At 44.7% G+C, this 22,148-nt stretch overlaps 1 protein-coding gene across 1 annotated transcript; it reads right to left on the bottom strand.

Annotated features, from left to right (window-relative positions):
- Positions 1–35: 35 nt before the first annotated feature.
- LOC102573267 (ATP synthase subunit beta, mitochondrial) lies at positions 36–21,582 on the bottom strand. The gene is made up of 9 exons (XM_059727304.1): positions 21,524–21,582; positions 15,884–16,058; positions 13,207–13,319; positions 12,719–12,903; positions 10,898–11,056; positions 6,030–6,152; positions 3,857–4,069; positions 3,487–3,688; positions 36–732 (listed from the first exon to the last, which is right to left on the bottom strand). Exons 1-9 carry the CDS (start codon positions 21,573–21,575, stop codon positions 707–709), a joined length of 1,248 nt encoding a protein of 415 aa, XP_059583287.1. The 5' UTR covers positions 21,576–21,582; the 3' UTR covers positions 36–706.
- Between the last annotated feature and the right edge of the window lie 566 nt (positions 21,583–22,148).

Here is a 22,148-nt window from a genome sequence, read left to right as displayed (position 1 = left end):
AAAAATTAAAGGACCCCCCCCCACCAACAACTACTGCTTGCCCCCTGGAATCTGCGGTCTTTAAACTCTATTACAAATGGAGTCCATTTGAACTCCATTACAAATCTTATACAGTATCTTCATAGTGGCACAGCATTTTCACTCTCGTTTCAAGCAGTAGAATTTTATTTTGTTTTCCTTGGAGTCAGGGACAGTGGTGTGTTGCTAGTGTTAGTTCTAATATACTAGTCCTACTGTACTTTTAGTGCATGGGTTGTCAATCAAGGGTACATATAGCCCCAGGGGTACTTGGGAAGGCCCTATGAGGTATGCACAGGTGTTCAGAAACAGAGCACTGCCACCCACCACCCCATGCCACCACCTCCCAGGAGCAGGGCTGGGGGAAAGCTCACATAGGACAGCCACTAACCATCAAGCTTTCCCCCTCCAAACAACAACTGAAAAGCAGTACCTTGCTTTCCCCCAAAAAAAGTTACTACTTTTAACAGCAAGTTAGCTGAAATAAAAGCCAACATATGGAGCTGTCCAAATATTTGCCTTTTTAAAAGAGCCTTTAATTTTTTTCTAGTTCAATCCTGGAATAGCTTTGATGCATTTAAAATTTACAAGATTTAATTACATACAGTAAGTCAGTCTAGACATGTTCTTCAGGCAGCTTCTGGGCTTTAGCAACAGCTTCTACAATAGGACCAACCATATAAAAGGCCTATTCTGGTAGGTGGTCATATTCACCTGTAATATACAATTTTGAACAAACTTGTTAAAAGGAATGATAAAACACAGCAATTGTCAGTCAGTCAAAGCAAAATGACAAATCAAGTTTGAGGAGGGTGGGGAGAAAGGAGTTATACAATAGTGTGTTCTCTCTTTTTTTTTTAATTATTATTATTATAATAATTATATGGTGCATCTACACAAGAGGCCAACTGCACAGTAGCATATTGGTACTATCCATGCTGTGACATGCTACTGCACAGCAGCATCACTAGTGGCGCATGCCTTTTTGTGCAATAACCGGAGAATTTTAGTACTTTATTATACATGTACTAAATTATATGTGCAATAACCATTGTGCATTAATGAACATGCAGATGTGCCCATACTATTTAAGAGAGATAAAACCCTGAACTATGTGATCGCTATTTACAACTCACTAACACTAATGTAACGAACAGAAGTGATAAAGCTTTTTCCTCACTAGACTAAACAGAATACAGAAGGGAAACAGCACAACAGTAAGCATTAGAACTCTGTGCATTAAGAGTGGCCTCGATTGCTTTGGAAGAGATGCTTGAAAGGTCTTTCTAACTTTGCTGTCACTCTAAAAAAAAACAAAACAAAACGAGAAAAAAAAAAAACCAAAAAAAACCCCACACACTTCTGTACCCCACAGCCATCAGTTTGCCTCTTCATTCAGCACCTCTACACAAGGTTGTTGAAATCTGTTTTGGTTACAGTGCAGGAAAAGTTTAAAAAAGCTGCCTGAAGTTACTCATTTAGTGACACTATAATTGATGGGTAGCATCCCTTGGACAGAGTGCTACTAGATAAAGGCTCCTTAAAAAAAAATTCTAAACAATCAAACTGTGTGCAGCAAGGATGTCTCTTAAACAACACACTTGCCTAGATTTTTTTTATTACTGTTTAGAATTTTTTTTTTTTTTTTTTTTTTAAAAGGTTTAAAAGTAGCTACGCAGACAGACTGGTATGGAGGCAAGAGACCACATCCATGAAGTTATCTATCAGTTGCAGAAAAACCTTCCATTATGGGATAAAGTCCAAAGGCAGAGAAAGTTTGCCTTTGTTACACTTGTCCCATCCACCCCTCTTAACTAGAGTTGCACGTACAGGGCATTATCCTTTGGCTGGCAGGGAAACCAACAAAGCCTTCCTAAAGGACAAACAGTTGCACTTTCCACCCCCCCCCCCCAATCTACTTGGCATATACTTAAACGCAACACTCAAGTTTAGTAGAAGAGACAGTCAAGAAGAACGAGCAGGAGTGCCAGGGAGTTGGGGGGGGGGGGGGGGGGGGGTGCTCTAGGGAATTACAACTATGCTCCCTTTCATAAACACAAAAGTCTACATTCAATTAAAGCCACTACTGCAGAGCTTCCTCACAAGAGTCATCTAAAGAACTGTATAACGGCATCTCACAACACTAGCTATGTAGACACTTATACAAGTAGTCTTTTTATAGCCAGTAGATCCCATCATGCAAGTGTAGATTACTCAGCTATCTAATATCAGAGAGACACCAGAGAATATACTTAAGTTTGGCTATAGCAACAATGTGGTTCATTCTATAGCTACTGAAGGATGAACTAAAGTATGCCAAACAAAGGGAAAGCAAGAAGCTTCCGACTATCTTCTCCTTGCATCACAAAAAGTAGGGAAGGCTCTATGAAGAACAGCATGAAAAAAAAAAAAAAAAAAGTAATCTAGGGACAGGTTAAGCATCTGAAGTTGCATTGCTACCTCACCAATATGCTACCTAGCTTCTGTGAGACTAGAAATGATAAGAGGCATTGCCCAACTACTTTCAACACTTCTTCCCCCATTCTTAAAGTTGTAGACTTCAAGGCAGGAGGTCTGGCATCACATGTATATAGTGCTTAGCACAAGTGCTCAGAAATAGGTGGTCATTTGCCCCACCTATTTCTATATGCATGTCTTTGAAGCAGGGTGGGCAATTGTTAAAAACAGCCCTCCCAGCCAAAATAAGTTTTGGGGAGCTGTCAAGGGCTGCAAGCATAGCCCCACCCCTCATCAGGTGCCTCGCCCCCTGGTCACCATCTTGGGACGAGAAGTCCCACCCCCTAACCCCTGACCTTTGCCACCAGAAGCCCCTCCCCTCACCCCAGAAGTACCCCTTTTGGGAGGCAGGGGATGATTTGACATCTTGAAACTGGTAAAACAAATCATATACTTAAAAACAAAAAACCCCACCAAAAATGCATATCTACTATAACTTATTCTAATTTTAAAATATTTTTGTCCTGATCTGTATTTGCATAATCTAAAGGCAATTGCATAATTGCTCGAAACACAGTCTTACTCTATATATGGTGTGTGGGTAGGGTTGCCAACAGAGTGAAGCTATTTTGGGAAGAGGCAGCCCCACCCCCTGCAGCTAGGGCAGGGCAGGCTAGACTGGGGTTGCTTAGCAACCAGAGTTGCACCTTCCGCATGCATGCAGTAGAGGGGCAGCTCAGGGCCAGGGCTTTTGGACAGCTTAGAGAGATCCCGCAGACCAGATGGAATTGCCCGGCAGGTTGGATCTGGCCCACAGGCTGTATTTTGCCTGCCTCTGCTTTGAAGGAAGGCTAAATTAGTTACAGTTTTAATGTAGGCATTTGGATCTTAATATGGTCTGCAGATTTGAGGGTCAAAAGCTCAACATGGCCAAGAAAAAGGTAGACTCCAAAATAAGGCTATGAAACTCGGGAAAGAAAATCAGGCTAGTTAAAAGACAAGTCTCTTTACCAGATAAAATGCTCTTGAATCCTTTGATTGTTTCTTTTAGAGGTACCAGTTTTCCATCATGGCCTGTGAAGACTTCAGCAACCTGGAAAGGCTGTGACAAGAATCTCTGGATTTTTCGGGCCCGGGCTACAGTTAATTTGTCTTCCTCAGACAGTTCATCCATTCCCAAAATAGCAATTATATCTTGAAGGGATTTGTAATCCTATTACGGGGAAGACGATTCAAGTTAAGTAATCCCTCAAACCACATGCAAATGTTAACACTATACCTTATTCAAAAAGGCCAGCTTTCAAAATTCAGTTTTGTAAATCTGAAGAGAGACTCAGACCCTAGTTTGAAATAGATTTTTTGGGAAACAAAGTTGTTATACCTGAAGAATTTTCTGAACATCCCGAGCCACATCATAATGCTCTTGGCCCACAATGTTAGGGTCCATAATATGGGAAGTGGAATCCAGAGGATCTACAGCTGGATAGATACCCAGTTCTGCAATTGCATGGGATAATACTGTGGTAGCATCCAAGTGTGCAAAAGTAGTAGCAGGAGCAGGATCAGTCAAGTCATCAGCCGGTACATAAATAGCCTAAAATGAGACCCTCAGATCAGTTAGGCTCTGGAAGCGGAGAGACGCGCAGGTGAAAGCCCGCTGCGCCTCTGCTCCCCAAACCCCTCCCCCCCCCCCCCGAAACCACCCAGCAGCCGCAGAGCTCCCCGCCGACTCCCAGCACAGCCAGAGGTAAGCGGGGCCTGTGGTGGGAGGGGGTTAACCCCTAGAGAGTACTACAGGACAGGGAGGCCCAGGTGAGGGAGATTCCCTGCCCTCCATCAATGCTGACCTCATGAAGGAACATCTTGAGAGGCTGGATACCTTCAAGTCAGCCGGCCCTGACAGTCTACACCCCAGGGTACTCAAGGAGTTGGCGAGCATCATAGCCCAGCCTCTGGCACGGATCTTTGAGAACTCCCGGCACTCTGGTGTAGTGCCCGAAGACTGGAAGAAGACCAATGTGGTGCCCATCTTCAAGAAAGAGAGGAAAGTGGAGCCAGCAAACTACAGGCCAATCAGCCTGATCTCTAGCCCAGGGAAAGTCTTAGAAAAAGGTTTATTAAAGAGGCCATCCTTAATGGACTGGCCGATGCCAACATCCTGAGGGATAGCCAGCACGGGTTTGTTGCAGGTAGGTCTTGCTTGACCAATCTCATTTCCTTCTATGACCAGATTACCCATCACCTGGACAACGGAGAAGAGACTGATGTCATATCTTGACTTCAAAAAGTCTTCAATCTGGTATCCCATGATCACCTCTTGGGAAAACTAGCCAATTGCGGCCTTGGGTCCACCACGATACACTGGCTGGGGAATTGGCTCCGTGGTCGGACCCAGAGGGTGATAAGTGATGGAAGTCAAATCGTCATGGTGCCCTGTGACCAGTGGGGTCCCCCAAGGCTCTGTCCTTGGACCCATACTGTTCAACATCTTCATCAATGATGTGGACACTGGAGTCAGAAGCAGACTGGCCAAGTTTGCCGACGACACTAAACTTTGGGGCAAAGCATCCACACCTGAAGACAGAAGGGCGATCCAGGCTGACCTGGACAGGCTCAGCAAATGGGCGGATGAGAACCTGATGGTGTTTAACACTGAAAAATGCAAGGTTCTCTACCTTGGGAGGAAAAACCTGCAGCATCCTTATAGGCTCGGCAGTGCTACGCTGGCTAGCACTACGGAAGAAAGACTTGGGGGTCACGATTGACCACAAGATGAACATGAGCCTTCAATGCAATGCTGTGGCTAGTAAAGCGACCAAAACGGTGGCTTGTATCCATAGATGCTTCTCAAGCAAATCCCGGAACATCGTTCTCCCCTTGTACTCGGCCTTGGTGAGGCCGCAGCTGGAGTACTGCATCCAGTTTTGGGCCCCCCAATTCAAAAAGGATGTGGAGAAGCTTGAGAAAGTCCAGAGGAGAGCCACTGCATGATCACAGGTCAGGAAAGCAGACTTTACGACAACAGGCCGAGATCTACGAGGCTCTTTAGCCTGGAAAAGTGGAGGCTCAGGGGTGATCGGATGGCCACCTATAAGTTTATCAGGGGTGACCACCAGTATCTGGGGAAAAGTTTGCTCACCAGAGCACCTCAAAAGGATGATGAGGTCGAACAGTTATAAACTACTGCAAGACGGTTTCAGGCTGGACATAAGAAAGAATTTCTTTACTGTCCGAGCCTGCAAGGTCTGGAATAGCCTGCCACCAGAGGTGGTTCAAGCACGTACACTGAACACCTTCAAGAAAAAAATTGGATGCTTATCTTGCTAGGATCCTATGACCCCAGCTGACTTCCTGTCTTCGGGCAGGGGGGCTGGACTCCATGATCTTCTGAGGTCCCTTCCAGCCCTCATGTCTATGAAATCTATGAGAACCAAGTTTTAAAATTAAGCCACTAATTATTCATCATTCCTCAGACATGCCTACTATGCACTGCCATCTTCAACTAATAGCAACAGTGAATTCTACTGGAAGACAGACGCTACTTAATACCATACCTGTACAGATGTAATGGATCCTTTTTTTGTAGTAGTTATTCTTTCCTGCATTGTACCCATGTCAGTAGCTAATGTTGGCTGGTAGCCTACAGCAGAGGGGATACGACCCAGAAGTGCAGATACCTGGAGATCAAGAGGACAATAGCTTATACTAAGTTAACTAACCTGAATAGTTTGTTCTGAGAATTCCTGACAGAGAAGTGCTGTCTTATCAGTAAGGACCTACCAAAATTGTGATTTTGTAATCTGGCACTGCCTACAAGATCTGCTGGGGGGGGGGGGGGGGGGGGAGGAGATGGGATGACAACAGCTTACTGAAAATAAAATGCTGACTTCATAGGAGGGAGCCAGTAGTCCTAAAGGGTGCCATGGTGGCCCCTACCCACTTTTGGGGGCAATTTCTAGTCTTTGACTTTTGATGACATTTAAAATAAGATCCAATAGAAACTGAAGCTGCTACACCTCTTAGTAAAAGTAGAAAGTACATTCCCTCCCACCCCCCCATCCCAACTAGATCCAGGACCTGGAGAAATTACAAAACTGAGACCTGATTGATAAGGGTGCACATACTCATTCATTCCTTCCGTGTCCACAAACATCAATCCAAAATTGTGTACCTTTTGTGTGTCTTCAGCCAAAGGAAGACGGCAACAATGATACCAGCCAAGGACCTAGCTGGCTAAGAGTATCAGTCACTGTCCAATAAACCCAATACTATAGGCTTGGGGACAACCCCTCAGCAGCTCACCCAAAGGCTGTCCTGGATGGAGCACTCCATCTCCTCAGTGGATGACTGAGTCTATAAAATTATAGGGTGTGTGGACAACATGGGTGTTAAACGTAGAGTGCCTGAAAATTTTAATAGGTTTTTTTTTTTTTTGGTGTGGTGTCAAATTAAGCCAGTTAAATTAAAGCAGTTTAGTTCACATATGGGTATAGAAGCAGATAGGCATGCATCAGCTAAACTGATCTAAATATAAACAAGCCATTCCATCATCTTCAACAGGTATCCCAGAGCTGGGACTAGTCATCTTGGATTCTTGCAACAGGCTGTCACTATCTCTGTCCCTCTCCATTCCTTATTTGAGGCTTCATTTTATCCTGTACCCCAGCGTTTTCCAACGTTTTGGTTCTGGTGGCACACTTACCAGGCCTCTCGCATCTCATGGCACAGTAGCCAAATGTGAAGGGGAGGGGAAAGAATAGCAGAATACATCGTGCAGATGCAAAAAAGTCATTGGCTGGAGCCATGCCCCCATCTGTCTGCCGTGGCAGCAGCAGGTCCAGGCCAAAAAATTCAGTGGCACACCCAGACATGCCTCGCGGCACACCAGTGTGCTGCAGCACACTGGTTGGGAAATGCTGCTATATCCTGCTTTTCACAGAGATTAGTACCAAATGAAAACAAAGTAGTAAAAGAAAGGAGTCTACACAGTTAGGTTATAAAGCCTTACAGCATATCCTTTCCCCTGAAGCCTTTCAGAAGCTGAGCACTTCATTTGAAAGCTGGCCCCAAACAGTTTCTATATTCTGTTCAAACGGGATAAGTTATACCAGCTCATAGCTCCTGTTATTGCCAGAGCTAGTTTTAGGAGTTATGCCTGATCTTCTGATCCTTAAGAGTTGAGAGTTATTTAAACTGGCCTACATTTAAAAAAAAAAAAAAAAAAGAGATCTGATGAAAGCATACGTTAAAAGGCTTTTACTTTTCCCCTTGAAGCTACAGTGCTTGTCAAGACTGCTACACCCTTCCTTCCAGACCACTCAAAAAAGGAATGATTTGCTTAAAAATTAGGATTATGTTTTCCCTACGACTTCTCAAAAAAGTTTTCAGTTTTGGAAATCCAAGATTTAAAACCAAATCTGAATATGAACATTAATTTAAGATGGAGTAGCTATTAAATGTAGAACCTTAAAGCCATTTCTATTTTATATCCCAAAAAGCCTAATACTTGGACTTAAATGCGCCATTCAAAATCTTTGCATGAAGTAATAGTTATTTTTGTTTAGCACTTACCAGATACCCAAGACTCCATTTTTCAAATTAGTATTACTGCAATCTCAAGTTACTCCAATATTCCACAACACTGATTAAGTGCACAAATTAGTTTTGCAGCACTCTGTAATGCTGTAGGGATGTACATGAAGTGCATATACATTCATGCTGTTTGCAGTGCAACAAAGATGGCAGATCAGCCACAAAAATCCCATATTAACAAAGAGACTACGAAAAACTTTCTACAGCTTTCATCCTACATAAAAAAAGAACAAAATACTTCAATGTGGAGAACTAGAAGAATTCTTCCGACGCCTGCGCCTCAAAGAATATTTCCGCGACCAAACTGAACCCACTCCCAACAACAACTCATCCTCTGACAACATTCAGGAAAGGATCAATGCCAAAAAGCCCAAAAAGACATCAGATTGGACACCTCGCAGTAGACAAAACCCTAACCTTGACCGCTACATTGACTGCTTCAGGGAAAGAATGAACAATGAAATAATTAGCAACACACGCCACCACCACAACCTCTCTACCAGAGAAAAAGGCCATAGAATCTCTAAGATCTAACCACCAAATAGTAATAAAACCAGCAGACAAAGGAGGAGCCATAGTCATCCTAAACTGTGAGGATTACATAAAGGAAGCCAACAGACAGCTCTCTGACACCACCTACTACAAAGAACTATAAGAAGATCCTACTCCCCTTTTCACCAAAAAAAAAAAAATAAATAAATAAATAAATAAATAAATTCAACAATACCATCAAATCATTTCCATCAAGACTACAGGAAAAACTACAGGCCTTGATCCCCCTGCTACCTAACCCGGGGACTTTTTACATGCTCCCTAAAATCCACAAACAAGGGAACCCTGGCAGACCTATCATATCCAACCATGGGACCCTAACTGAGGAAATATCAGGTTTCGTTGAATCAATCCTAAAACCGCTTGTCACCCACAGAGCAAGTTTTGTCCAAGACATTACAGACTTGCTACGGAAACTTAAAAACCATAGACCACCTTCCCAGAAACACTCCTAGCCACCATGGACGTTACCAGCCTATATACCAACATCCCACACCAGGATGGCATCCAAGCCTGCCTTACATATCTACAGGACCAAGATTACAACTCAGAATACAGACCCAAAGATATTACTGACCTTATACACTTCATCCTCACACACAACAATTTCACTTTTAGTAATCAACACTTCCTCCAGATGATGGGAACAGCTACGGGCACTAAAATGGCCCCACAGTATGCCAATCTTTTTTATGAGCCACCTGGAAGAAGACTTCCTCAAGAACTGCACCATCAAACCCTTGCTGTACTTAAGATACATCAATGACATCTTCATCATTTGGACTGAGAATCTGCAATCTCGGATTGAGTTACATCAGAAATTCAACAGTCACCATCTCTCCATCTGACTTTCTTTAGAATACTCCAGCACCAACATCTCCTTTTTAGACACAATCCAGAAGGGTAAAATACAGACCACAGTATACAAGAAACCCACAGACCAACATACATATCTGCACAGAACCAGCAATCACCTGAAACACACCAAAAAAGCTGTGATATACAGCCAAGCCCTCAGATACCACCGCATCTGTACTGAAGAGCACACCCGGGATTGCCACCTCACCAATCTTAAAAAGGCTTTCACCCAACAAGGACACTCCTCCAGAGAGGTAGATCACACGTTTGAAAGAGCGACCTGGATACCATGTGAAGAACTGCTGCAGTACAGAAGAAAAACACCCACAAATCGCACACCGCTGGTTATGATGTATCACCCCTCCCTTGAACCTGTACAGAAAATCCTCAAACAATTGCAACCCATACTAGACAGAGACCCTATTCTTAAAAAGATCTTCCCAAAGCCGCCCATCCTAGCCTTCAAACAAGCACCAAACCTCGCCAACCTCATCACCGGAAGCAAACTTCCTCAACCCCAGAACACACCAAAAGGATCCAGGCCGTGCCATGACAAGAAATGCAAAGCCTGCCAACATCTCCACCACCCCCACAATTACCACACCCCACAACAGAGCTATCAGCATCCCAGGATCTTACAGCTGCACCTCCAGAAATGTAATACACCTCATCCAATGCCCTGATGGAAAATATGTAGGAGAGACCAGACAACAACTGCGCACCAGAATGAACGCACACCAGAAATCCATCAAAGACAGAAATACCCAATTACCAGTGGGGGCACATTTCTCACAGGAGGGCCACTCTCTCTCTCCACTCTCTCAGTCCGGATCCTCAAGGGAAACTTACACAACACATCCCAGAGACGAGCCTATGAGCTCCATTTCATCAACCTACTGGATACTAGAGATCATGGACTAAACATAGACATTGGATTTTTGATACATTATAATCTGCCTGGCAACTGACTCCCCAGCCCAGCCCAGCCCAGCCCCTGGCTTCTTTATTTTTCATTCCATCCAGGAAGAGCACACACCAACTGCTGAAACTTCTTTAGCCCGACGAAGGGTTTTTGAACCCAAAAGCTTGCTTAATAAATATTCTCCAACTATTTGGGTTGGTCTAATAAAAGATATCAAATTCACCCAAGGAACCTTGTCTACCATATTAAACAAGAACTTTGTAGCACTATCCATATAGGCAGACAATTACAGTTAACATGTAGTGTCAGAAGGGTGCCTCTGATCCCTGGCATCTGGGAGTATACTTTGCTCTCTGCCTCCCAGGGGGAGCAGCACTGGTGATACCACAGAGGGCTACATTTGTAACACTATAAACAGACACCGGCACATAGCCTCCGTTAGGCTACAGGTTCTCTGTAGGAGTCTTTATACCAAGGAAGGAAAAAAACAGGACTAACCTCTGAACCAGCTTGGGTAAACCTGAAGATATTGTCTATGAAGAAAAGCACATTCTGTCCTTCCTGATCATGAAAATATTCAGCAACAGTCAGGCCAGTCAAGGCTACTCTGGCCCGAGCTCCTGGAGGTTCATTCATTTGACCATACACAAGAGCAACCTAGAACGTTGCAAAAGTAAGCAGTTAAATCTACAATGTTTTCCATACACAAGTGCTACATAGCAAGATACTATACATAATGCCTCCATGCTGGAGGATCTATATATGAAGGCTGTCACAACCCAAAGTTGTGATTTGTTGTTTGTGTGAGCTTCGGCAACGCTAAATTATGTTCCCGCTAAAATTACAGTTTCCTTGCACGGTAGAGTTCTCTGCTGCGGGAGAGAACTCTGGTGCAACGGGGGATTTCCCGCCAATTTGCAGCTTCTTTGCATGGTGCATTTCTTTTGCATCTCAGAGATGCACGGTGCAAAGGAGTTCCCGCCATTTGTATTTAGATTCGCGCCACATTATTGGCCGGTTCTAAATGTAGGCACACGTGGCGGCTAGCTATTGGCTTGCTAGCCATACAAAAGGCTTGGGTAGTTTCCGCCCAAGTTGGAGAGAGAGGAAAACTGGAGGACTTAACGAACCCCAGGAGGAGAAGACTTCACGCTGTGTGAAGATCTCTAAGCGATGTGGACCCTTGCGGACCCAACGCGCCTTTCTTAAGCAGGCAACAGAGGTCGAAACAGCCTCTGGCCTCTCCCCGTCGCCGAGCGCAATCCTAGATGTATCCCTATCCTTCGAACCCAATTTTCGAACCCACGGAGTCTTAACAGCTCCGGGGGACCTGGGAACCAAACAAAACCCACGGAGATTAAGCCACTCCGTGAGGAAAGAATTGCCGAACCCGCGGAGCCTAAACCACTCCGGGGCCAAAGAACTGAGTTTGTCAGAGTCCTCCAACAAGGACTCAAGCGGAGCTGCACCTGGAAAAAACTGTCCAGCCTACACTGCGACCATCTTGGGTGTAAGTAAATAATCTTTTCAATCAACCACTACGCCTCTGTAACTAATTCTAGCTCACGCGTACCAAACCACCCTGCGGTTTTCTCCAGCCCCGTGTGCCCGGGCTGCTGGCCACAGCCCGCGTGCGCAAAGACGGGCCCGGCTCACCACCGGCCTGCACAAAGGCCAATACAGAGACTAAAGATTGTACAGCACGAGTCATTGTGAGCTATTCACTTTTAAAAATAAATTCAGACAGACTTGGAGGGCGTTACAAATTTGGGGAAAAAAAATTACGTAGGCCTGTACAGACACCACCCTTATTGCAACAGAAAGGGGGTTACACCAGCACCAAAAAACAAAAGACAAAAAAACAAAAACAAAAGACCACACGTGTGACGATATCTTTGCCATTTGTACAACAATATCTGGCTGCACCATTGCATCTTATTGTGGAGGATGTCTGTATGCTTACAGCATGATAATCCCCAAGACTGGCAAACTGGTCTGTCCTCCTGCACTCAGACACTCTTGACAGCCTCTTTAAAAGGAGCAACATGTGGAAATGACAGACATCTTCTCCAACACAGGACACTGTGGCACAACTAGTGCTACAACTGATGTCTATTTATAGCTCAAGATCTTCAATTGGACTCTATGGGCCAGTCTTGCTACAGAGGTAAAAAAAAAAAAAAAAAGTTTGCATGGGTATACAAATCAGATCACTATAGTACAAACAAAGTGAGATTTGAGGAAACACTTGAAGACAGTAAACTGTTAAATCTAAAGCCTACCCATAATACTTAAGCATTTGCTCCTTTTAAATATTACCTTGGATGTGTCTTCTTTCAAATTGATGACACCAGATTCAATCATTTCATTATACAAGTCATTGCCCTCTCGGGTACGTTCCCCCACACCAGCAAAGATTGAATAACCACCATGGGCTTTTGCCACATTGTTGGTAAGTTTCATAATTAGTACTGTTTTCCCTATACCAGCACCACCAAAGAGCCCTGAAACAAGACAGTTTGTCATTGTAGTTAGAGCTTACAGTTCTTTTGAAAACTAACACAAGTTGTATCAACCCCCTCCCCAACCCTTCATTGTTATCCTTAAATTGAGTTAGTAGTACAGGGGTATTGGCCTAATATATTTAAGCCACAGAGCAAGACTTCATTTAAGAATTTAAGGAAAAAAACAAAACAAAAAAGTCAGATAATTTCATCTTTCTTCCTCATGAGGAGCAATGGTGCGACTCTCCTACATCCTTTAGATTAATTGGCATTATAGCCATTTAGTTCTGAAGAGAAACTTACCGATTTTGCCTCCTTTGGCATATGGAGCCAGTAAGTCTACAACCTTAATGCCAGTCTCTTGCTCCACACTCATATCTTGAAATTCAGGAGCTTCAGCATGAATAGCTGCAAATCTAAGGAGAAGTTATTGTGTAGTTGTTCTTATTGCAATATTAAGCATTTTAATGTTTCCTGGAACTGATAAATTAAAGATTGATTTAATTCAGAGCTATATAATTCCCATAGCTCAAAAATAAAATGGCTTTTAGGCAAAGCATTTAGAAGAGCAGCTCAACAATGGTTAGTTAATTTAACTTGGGTAGAACTGATATGGCAATAATTTAAAACTTCCCAAGACATTCAGCGATTCAATTGTTTTCCAAATCCCAAAATAAAGGGTGTTTTTTATTGCACTAAGGCTCAAATGCCTAACATGTGGAATAGAACCTAAATGCCATTCTATTTCACCGGGTTTAAGTCTACATTGCAACCTATTTTAATAAATAGTCACCTTACCCTTAAGAATGATTCAAAGTGAAGTGAGGACTACCCACGCACCTTTTGTAATAACAGTTTTTTTTCCATATCCTCTAGCAAAAAGAATGCACTTTTGTTGCACAATAGATGCCAATATCATGGAAACAAACTGTAATGTGCCAACTGACCTCCTATTAAAAATTGCCAGATACTTCCACACTACAAACTGTTACGGTTCAATAAGCAACTGTGGCTGATCTGCCAAGGATCAACTAGTTTAGTGTGACATGTTATGACTGTCACCTAATACATATAACATGTAACAAAATGCAATGTCTACATGTCTGTCAGGTGTCAAAGACCACAACAGGTAAGAGCGTTTTTGAAGTTATGAATTTTATTGTAAATCTCTGGGTTTCCTAAACTGTCACTTAAGTGTTACTTTTGTCACCTAAAGAGTAGCAACATCACAGCACCCTTAAAAGGATCTTATGGCACCCTATAGTATCTCATCGTTCTGGTTGAGAATCACTTACTTAGACGCAAGAGAGCATTTTAAGAAGTTTGTGCTACATTGTATATCCTCTTCCTTACAGGTGGAAAGAGCCCCCCCCTTCAGCCTGCTAAGGCCAATTCCAACCCCCCCCCCCCCCCAGGGCAGGGAAGTCTTCACCTTTACAACAGAAACACTTGTCAGGTTCCCTATACACGACGGAGATATGAAAGCTCAAAGTACTGGCTTTGAGACCGTATGAAACAGATGATGTCAAAGCCAGACTCCCACTCCAACTACCTGGGCTATAAACCTAGGACAAGAGTTTACAGTCAAAGTGTAGCTGAAATGCAACTATAAACGTTTCCAGTTTATTTTCAGCTTGTTTGAAGAAGCAGTGCTGGCAGGAAGGGGCCAATCTGGGGATGGTGGAGCGATCCAAATATTTAGCGGGGTTGAAGGTTTTAATTGGGACATTAGCAGCTCCACAGTCTTAGATTGCTCATTGCTGATCTTTGGGTTTAATACTAAAGACAAACCACTTCAATTCACAATTATTCATTTCACAGCCCCTCTAAGAAGTTACCTCAGCTTTCACAAACAGGCAGAAGTAGGAGAAGTTAAGATTAATATATCTACTAATTCTAGGTGTCTAGAAGTGAATACCCAAGACAACTGTAGAGCCCTTGGCGTAGCACAACTCTCTCAGTCAACTACAAAATGAGACTATTGAACAAGCTTTAGTCAAAGTGCCCCCACCGCCATTTTGAAATACAGGATGCTGAATATATGAGACACTGTGGGCATTTTAATTAGAGCAGCTCGTGATTTTTAAAAAGTCCTACCCCTCACCCCAGAGTACATGTATAAACACCCCAAGTGCCTAAACTCAGAAAAAGGCTGCACTGTGACCACCAGAAAAGAGTTTAAGTAAGTTGCCCATCACAAAGTCTGCAGTGGAGACAATCCAGGTCTTTAGGACAGCTTTCAATAGCCTTAGCTAAAATCCCTTCCTTTCTCCTCCTGCTATCTCATCGTGTTCCCTATGTACTTCTGCTATGAAGTAGGTGCTGCCATGAATGATGGGTGCCCCCAGTAGTTGAGGGGGCACAGTAGTGCTGGTGGCAGCAGCAAGCAAGGAGCTTTTGCAGATGCCACCACTGTCAGCAGCAGGTGAGCATCAGCAACCACCCACAGATGCTGTGTGCACCCCCTACCACATATTGCCAACGGGTGGTGCAGTAGCCACCTTCACATCCTGTATATTCTCCCTAGAGAAGGTTGAAACTAAGTACAGATGATAGCAGTACTGTGGGAGACTAACATGACTGTTGTACAGCCTGAAATTTCACACAAAAAGCTGTTAAAATTAAGGCTGAACAGGCAACCCTAATTCTATTCAATTCCTGAGCGCTCAGATCTGCAGTACTGTCCTTAGCGTAATTTTAGCACAAATGGGGCAGGGGAGAAGGGGAGGTACAGCTACAGGGATAACTAGTTTTTATACTGGTAAAAGCTACATCCACAGTTGGAAGTTGTACTTGCTCAACTCTAGAAGAATTATTAGATTAATAGTTTCCTCTGGATTTAAAGTGGTCAAGATGTAGGAATCATATGAGATGACATAGTAGTGACAGTTTCTCCAGAGGACGAAAAAGTAAACAAAACAAACAAGCAGAAACCAAAACACACACAAAAAACATACAACCCACATGTCTAGATACTCACTGTTTGGTAGCAATAGGTCCTCTTTCATCAATTGGCTCACCAACCACATTCATTATTCTCCCAAGTGTTTCTGGACCAACTGGAATTTTTATAGGTGCCCCCGTGTCCACAACTTTTTGTCCACGGGTCAAGCCTTCAGTACCATCCATGGCAATTGTCCGAACAGTATTTTCACCTACATGTTGTGTGTGTGTGTGTGTGTGTGTGTGTGTGTGTGTGTGTGTGTATATAACAACAACAAATTGTGCATGTAAAGACAGACATTATTGCACAGGTCAAAACATTTAAAACTTAATATTGACTGCAGATAAACCACTAAAAAACTTCATGCCTCAGCCAGCTTAGATACGGTTAACTTGTTCATCCCCAAAGAAAGACAATCAGGTACAATATTTCTAAACTGACAGGAAGCTTAAGATGATACCTAAAGGTTTTTACTAAAGTAGTACTCCTCAATTAAGAAGTAGGCGGTGCAACGATACAATTGGTCCATATTGTAATCTGCACCAATAAAAGGAAAATTGGCATTATCAGCAATCAGCTTTTTCTGCCCAATGTAGCCAATACTGTCGCCGATAAATGCCGCACGCACACATGCAGCCACAGCATGCACAAAGCCAGCCTGGCAGCTTGGAGAGCAGTATCTGGCTGATAAGTCTGTTGGAGGGGAAGAGATTAAGGCCCCCTGCAGTGAGGGAGGGAGAGGGGCTGGGGCCACCCACCCCGAGCAACCCCCAGCCTAGTCCCCCTGCCAGGAAGAGCCCAGAGCTGGCCCCAGCACCAACCTACAGCAGCAGTCCACCCCTGCTCCACACACAGATCCAGGGGGCACATGCTTCCCCCCCCACCCCCCATTGGCTCCTCCAGGGGTGCACAGTGGCAGAATCTGTCCCGTCTCCCTGTACCACCTGGACGAGCCGCTCATGGTTCTGTCCCATGCTCCACCCAATCTGGGCAGTGCCTGCTCCTGCCCCACTCCCTCCCTCACTGCAGGGGCCTCAGTCTGCCCCACCCCCACCCTAGACTTACCAGCCAGACGCTGCTCTCCAAGCAGCATGTTAGCAATCGGATCAGTATCAGCCAATATGGCTCATTAATAATTGGCCATCAGTATTGGGCCAAAAAGTCTTTAATGTATATAGCATTTACACAAAGTTATTCAAGGCCACATAGGAAGGTAATTTATAGTTCATATACAATAACAATTTATACCTTATATACAAGAGGGGCAGGAGGAGGAGAAAGTTCTTCGCCTGTGCAGGTGACTTCAATCTGCAAAATCCACTGCTTCCTACCAAATATCAGCTTGGATTTTAAGGTTTAGAAATGAAGTTTGATTTATGGCTATCTAGTTAAGATTGGAAATGTGAACTAGAAACAAGCCAGGCTGTCATCACCCTGAGTTTGCAGAAAACATGAAATATTGACCTTAAAACAAAAAAGCTTTATAGTTTTGCTTCTGTGGTAGAATGAGGTCTTTTTGCTTAAGAAAAGAGCTTTATAAAAATCACAACTGTTGAATTTTCCATCTAAATTAACGGCAACAACCTCTGGCCAGTAGACAACAGCATTTGGCAACGTGAGACACTGGCTATGCAAGTTCTCACAGTGCACCCCCCTCCCCCCAAGCAGCGGTGCCAATTGCAGGTGGTCCTAGTGCCCACTTACCTCTGACCCAAGATGGGTCATTCCAGTCTACAGCTGGAAAGGTCACCTACCACTGATCTAAACAATTTAATGATGCTGTAGCTTGCAATGGGTAGATCCACATGGATTTTGGTAGGATTAGAAGATAAGAAATATCCCAATCCCAGTTGGGATCATGGCCCCAGTCCAGAGGTCCTTGCATGTGGCAGAGGTGGTATGAAGTTGGGCCCCCAAACCTAAGTGAATGGAGTGAGCTCAGCCTACATAAAGCAAGACACAACCCTTGAGTACTAGTGTACCAATAAAAGTAGTTTAATTCTCAAGTCTTTTTTAAAAAGTCTTAAGCAAGTACTCCATATTATGTCTGCATTAATACTTCCCCCACCCCCAATAAAACTAAATCCAGCTCTGCACAGCCTCTCAAAACTCTACATGAAGTCAAAAGCAAAGAATATTCTTCAGTGGAAAACAAAACCAGCATCCACCTAAAGTAGTGAAAATTCCAATAAGACATTTCCTGACAGACCTGGATACTGCTATGCCATAGCATCTTTGTCCTATTCCTTATAATTTACAAAGGATAATGATATACAAAGGAAAGGTCATTTGAATGTCACCTAAAAGAGGCACTATAAAACCTAAGACCCAGGAGGTACCTAAACTCCAGATCCTGACCATTCAGCTCAACTGCTAGGAGAGGATACCAATTTAGTTTAAAGGGCATCATGGTTAACCAGAAGTGTTGGTACAGCACCGAATTTTGTAAGTTAACAATAAAAATAGGAAAGCATGTAGTAGCTTTTTGGTCCAATAGGTCTGCAACTCTTCAACCTACAATGAGAAGCATTCTCCGATGAGCAGTCTGGGAAGCTTTAGCCTAAAGGAAGTTAGGGAACCCGACTGAAGAGCCAAAATATTGCAGGTGGAAAAACAGGCAGTCATTATGGAGGAGGGGCTAGGCCTCCTCTGCACCAAGATTTGATGAGAGGGCATGCAAGAGATTAGGTAGGGTGCCTAAAGTGTACCCAATTGGCAATGGCAGAAGGAAGCTCATAAAGTAGGACTTAAGGGTATTCAAAACAGCTTACAAGTTGCTATGGAACTAGAGTGAAAGATAAGACAGACACTTCATACTTGTCCTAGTAGAAGACTGTTTGAAACACTGACAGGGTCCAGAGGAGGACCACTTGTATGGTTAGAGGCCTTCAGGGAAAGCCCTATTAGAAAAAGCTGAGGGACATGGACCTTTTCAGCCTCCACAAGAGAAAGCTGAGGGGGATCTTGTGGTAGTATACAAATTCACAAGGTGGGGCAGCAGGGAATAGGAGATATGGTTTACCCTTGGCATAATCAGAAACAACAGCCACAAGCTGATAGAGAATAGATTTAGGTTGGACATCAGAAAGAACTTCTTCACAGTTAGGGTTGCCAGAATCTGGAACAGGCTTTTAAGGGAGGTGGTGCTCTCCCCTACGTTGGGGGTCTTCAAGAAGAGACTGAACAAGCACCTGGCTGGGGTCACATGACTCCAGCACATTTTCCTGCCACTGGCAGGGGGTCAGACTCCAAGATCCATTGAGGTCCCTTCCAACCATAGCATCTATGAATCTATAACGGGGCAGGCAAAATGGTTGATCTGGCCAGTGGCCGGACTCCATTTCCCCAGCAGCCCCTACCCATATCATTGAAGCCAGTCTCCACAGAGATCATAGCAGCAGTGGGGCCATGATAGTAGGGGCCCAGGGTTTCCATGGAGACAGGCCCTAGCAGCACTGGCAGGGCACACAGCTGGGCTGGAGCTGGGATCTTGTGGCAATAAGATCTCTGTACCCCTGCCCAGGGAATGTGGGCAACACAGTTCTGCCCCGGCACCAGACCACACTGTCATTGCTGCAAGATCCTGGCCTCAGAGTGGCTGCTTGCCCAGCCATGCATCCTTCCAGCCCTGTGCTGGCCCCATGCTGTCAGCCTGGCCATGTGCAGTCATGGCCCTGCTACTGCTGGGGTCTCCATGAAAATCAGCTACAGCAACGCAGGCAGGGGCTGCTGGGAAATTGATTCCACTGTGGGCTCAAGCTGGCTCACAGGCCAGACTTTGCCCACCCCTATCTATAAGAACTATTAGTAACTATGAACTACTACAGTTTGCTTTTAGGAACCCAAAACAGACATTTTCCAACAAGTCACACTTAGCAAGGTGCTGAGCAACTTCCAACACCAGTCTAGTTTCCCGATCCCACACCTCCAAGGCATTGAGAATTGGAGGAAGGCCTCTGTCAAATTGAACATCAACAACAGCACCTATAACTGCTACAATACGCCCTCTGACATCACCAGGCTTAGGAGACTCTGAAGTCTTGGCAGCATAGCTTCTGCCTAATAGGGAAAGATAGCCTCGTTATAAGAATCAAACAATTAGTTTAAAAAAAATCATAACCCTCGCTTGAAGACTGTGCAACTCACAAAGTTATGAAATCAATTTAAAAAGTCATTAATTCTGGATTACCCAGACCTTTAACTGTAAAGCATTTAAAGAACTAGCAATTAAAAAGGAAAAACATGGTTATGCAATATGTAACATTCTTCTGATGCAACGTTCATAAGTCACCTGCTGCCATATGGCATCTTTCTACTAGAAGTAAAGGTTGTTTACTATTAATTTGAATCTGTTCTCTCTGGATATCACTACTTATGGCACAGACCATCTGTCACCCTTTAGCCTTGTAAATTAGAACCATGCATGCTATAAAACAACTTATTTGGTCAGTTTATAAACTAAATACCTCAGGTCTTAGTACAGCTAAATAGTTCCATCAGCTGGTGGAAGTTAGTTCTCTATCAGATATCCAGAAGACCTGGGATTTTTTTAAAGGACTTAACAGATTTACAGTCCCTTCAGATGACACACTTTTAAAGGATTTCCTTCAGTATCCATGTAAGAGCACATAGTTTCAGGTGCAAGAACACAAGACATTTTTAGTTTGTATTAGGTAGGTACCTTGGGGCTGCTACAAGGTAAAGGACAAACTGGAGTTTCTGAAAAGAAAAGAGAAAAAAAAAAGAAAGACCCTGCAAAGACAGGGGACTGGACCACCGAGACCTTTCAAGACCTAGCTTCTTAGAGTTACAATAGCCAAGTCTTAGGATTCACTCCATTACAGTATATGGATCAAACACATCCATGCATTTTACAGAATTGCTTCGTAGGGTTCCAAGGATACCTTTCTCCCAGTACTACACTAAGGGTTTCTTTTTAAATAGGCAGCTCTAAGGGACATCCTGCTAAACTGGAAGTAAAGCACAGAAGGGAGCTATGGCAATACTTAGACACCTAGCAGTCAGGTGTATGCAAAAGTCATTTTCACTAAAAAAAAAAAAAAAAAATTTTAAAAAGCATCCAACTGATGTGGATAGGTTAATACATTTTGTTAACCAGACAATGTTAGTTATCAAGATAGGGTAACCTGAAGTTATGCAGGTACCACCATACTTGCTCCCTTTGTCCCCAAGCTCAACTACTGAGAGCACTATTCCAGGAAGCTTCAAAACACTCCATGAGAAGCACTGCATTCAGCAGAGGATGAGATGGTGCTACTCAGAGCATTCGAGATTATGAAGTGTGCCGTTTTACTGGTGCTAGGAAGACAGCAGGCAACACCCGAACAACCATCAGACGCCACATTTACAACAGCTGGCACGCGCCACCTGCTGGTCTCCCTCATGTTCAGAGAGGCACCTGCAGCCTCAGGCCTACATGACGGCACGAGGTGTCCCTGTCGCTCCACCTCTCGCTCCACAGGCCAGGCAGAGCGACAGCAAAGCCTTTTCTTTCCAAGCGCAGCAGCGAACACCTTCCAGCCTGCCAGTGCAGAGGAGCTCCGCCTTGCCGAGCTCTGGCTCCCAGCAGGAGCCCCCCCCCCCCCAGCGCTTGCCTCGAGGCGAGCTCGCCCCCACGCCGAAGGCTGCTGCTAAAGGCCTGACCGTGCCGCTCACCTCCGCACAGCACGACCGCCCGGCACCGGCCCAACACCCCGCGACCCAACATGCTGCCTGCGCCCCTGCACGCTCGCCTCGCGCCTTTACAGGCGGGCAGCGCGTGACAGCTGTGGCGCATGCACCGCCCACCAGGCGCTGGCTTGGGAGCGGCGCGTGCGCAGTAGGGAGGGCGCTCGACTGGGTTTTCCATTCGCGGTGTGTTCCGTGCCGCGCCCGTGCTCTACGTGCAGGTGCCGGTGCCCGCCGCCTGCTCCTCCCGGGGACTCACCCGGGCCTCGCCAGCGGCGTCTGCGGGAGCTCCCGCTCACCGCCGCACTCGCACCACTACCATGCACCCCCAACCATCAGCCGCCGGGGGCACGTGTCCTTCATGGCCCAGACAGAGCACCCCTGCTTCTGTTTCAATGCATGTTTTAAGCAGCAGAAGCGGGGTGCTCGGTCGTGGCCAGGGACACAAATCCGCCTTGGGGACAACCCTGGTGGCTCTGTTGGCCCCGTCAGGGGCATCCTATGAGGCCCTTTCAACACCGCATTTCCCCAGTTTCCTGGGAGTTGGGACCCGCCTGTGGCTTTAAACAGGGGGCGCTATGACCCATGAGTGGGTTGGTGTCCTCACCGGAGA

This window comes from Alligator mississippiensis, chromosome 4 (assembly GCF_030867095.1).
Source record: "Alligator mississippiensis isolate rAllMis1 chromosome 4, rAllMis1, whole genome shotgun sequence".
NCBI classification, from domain to species: Eukaryota; Metazoa; Chordata; order Crocodylia; family Alligatoridae; genus Alligator; species Alligator mississippiensis.
The sequence above is the reverse complement of the archived record's forward strand: the minus strand, read 5'-3'. Positions and strand labels throughout refer to the sequence as shown.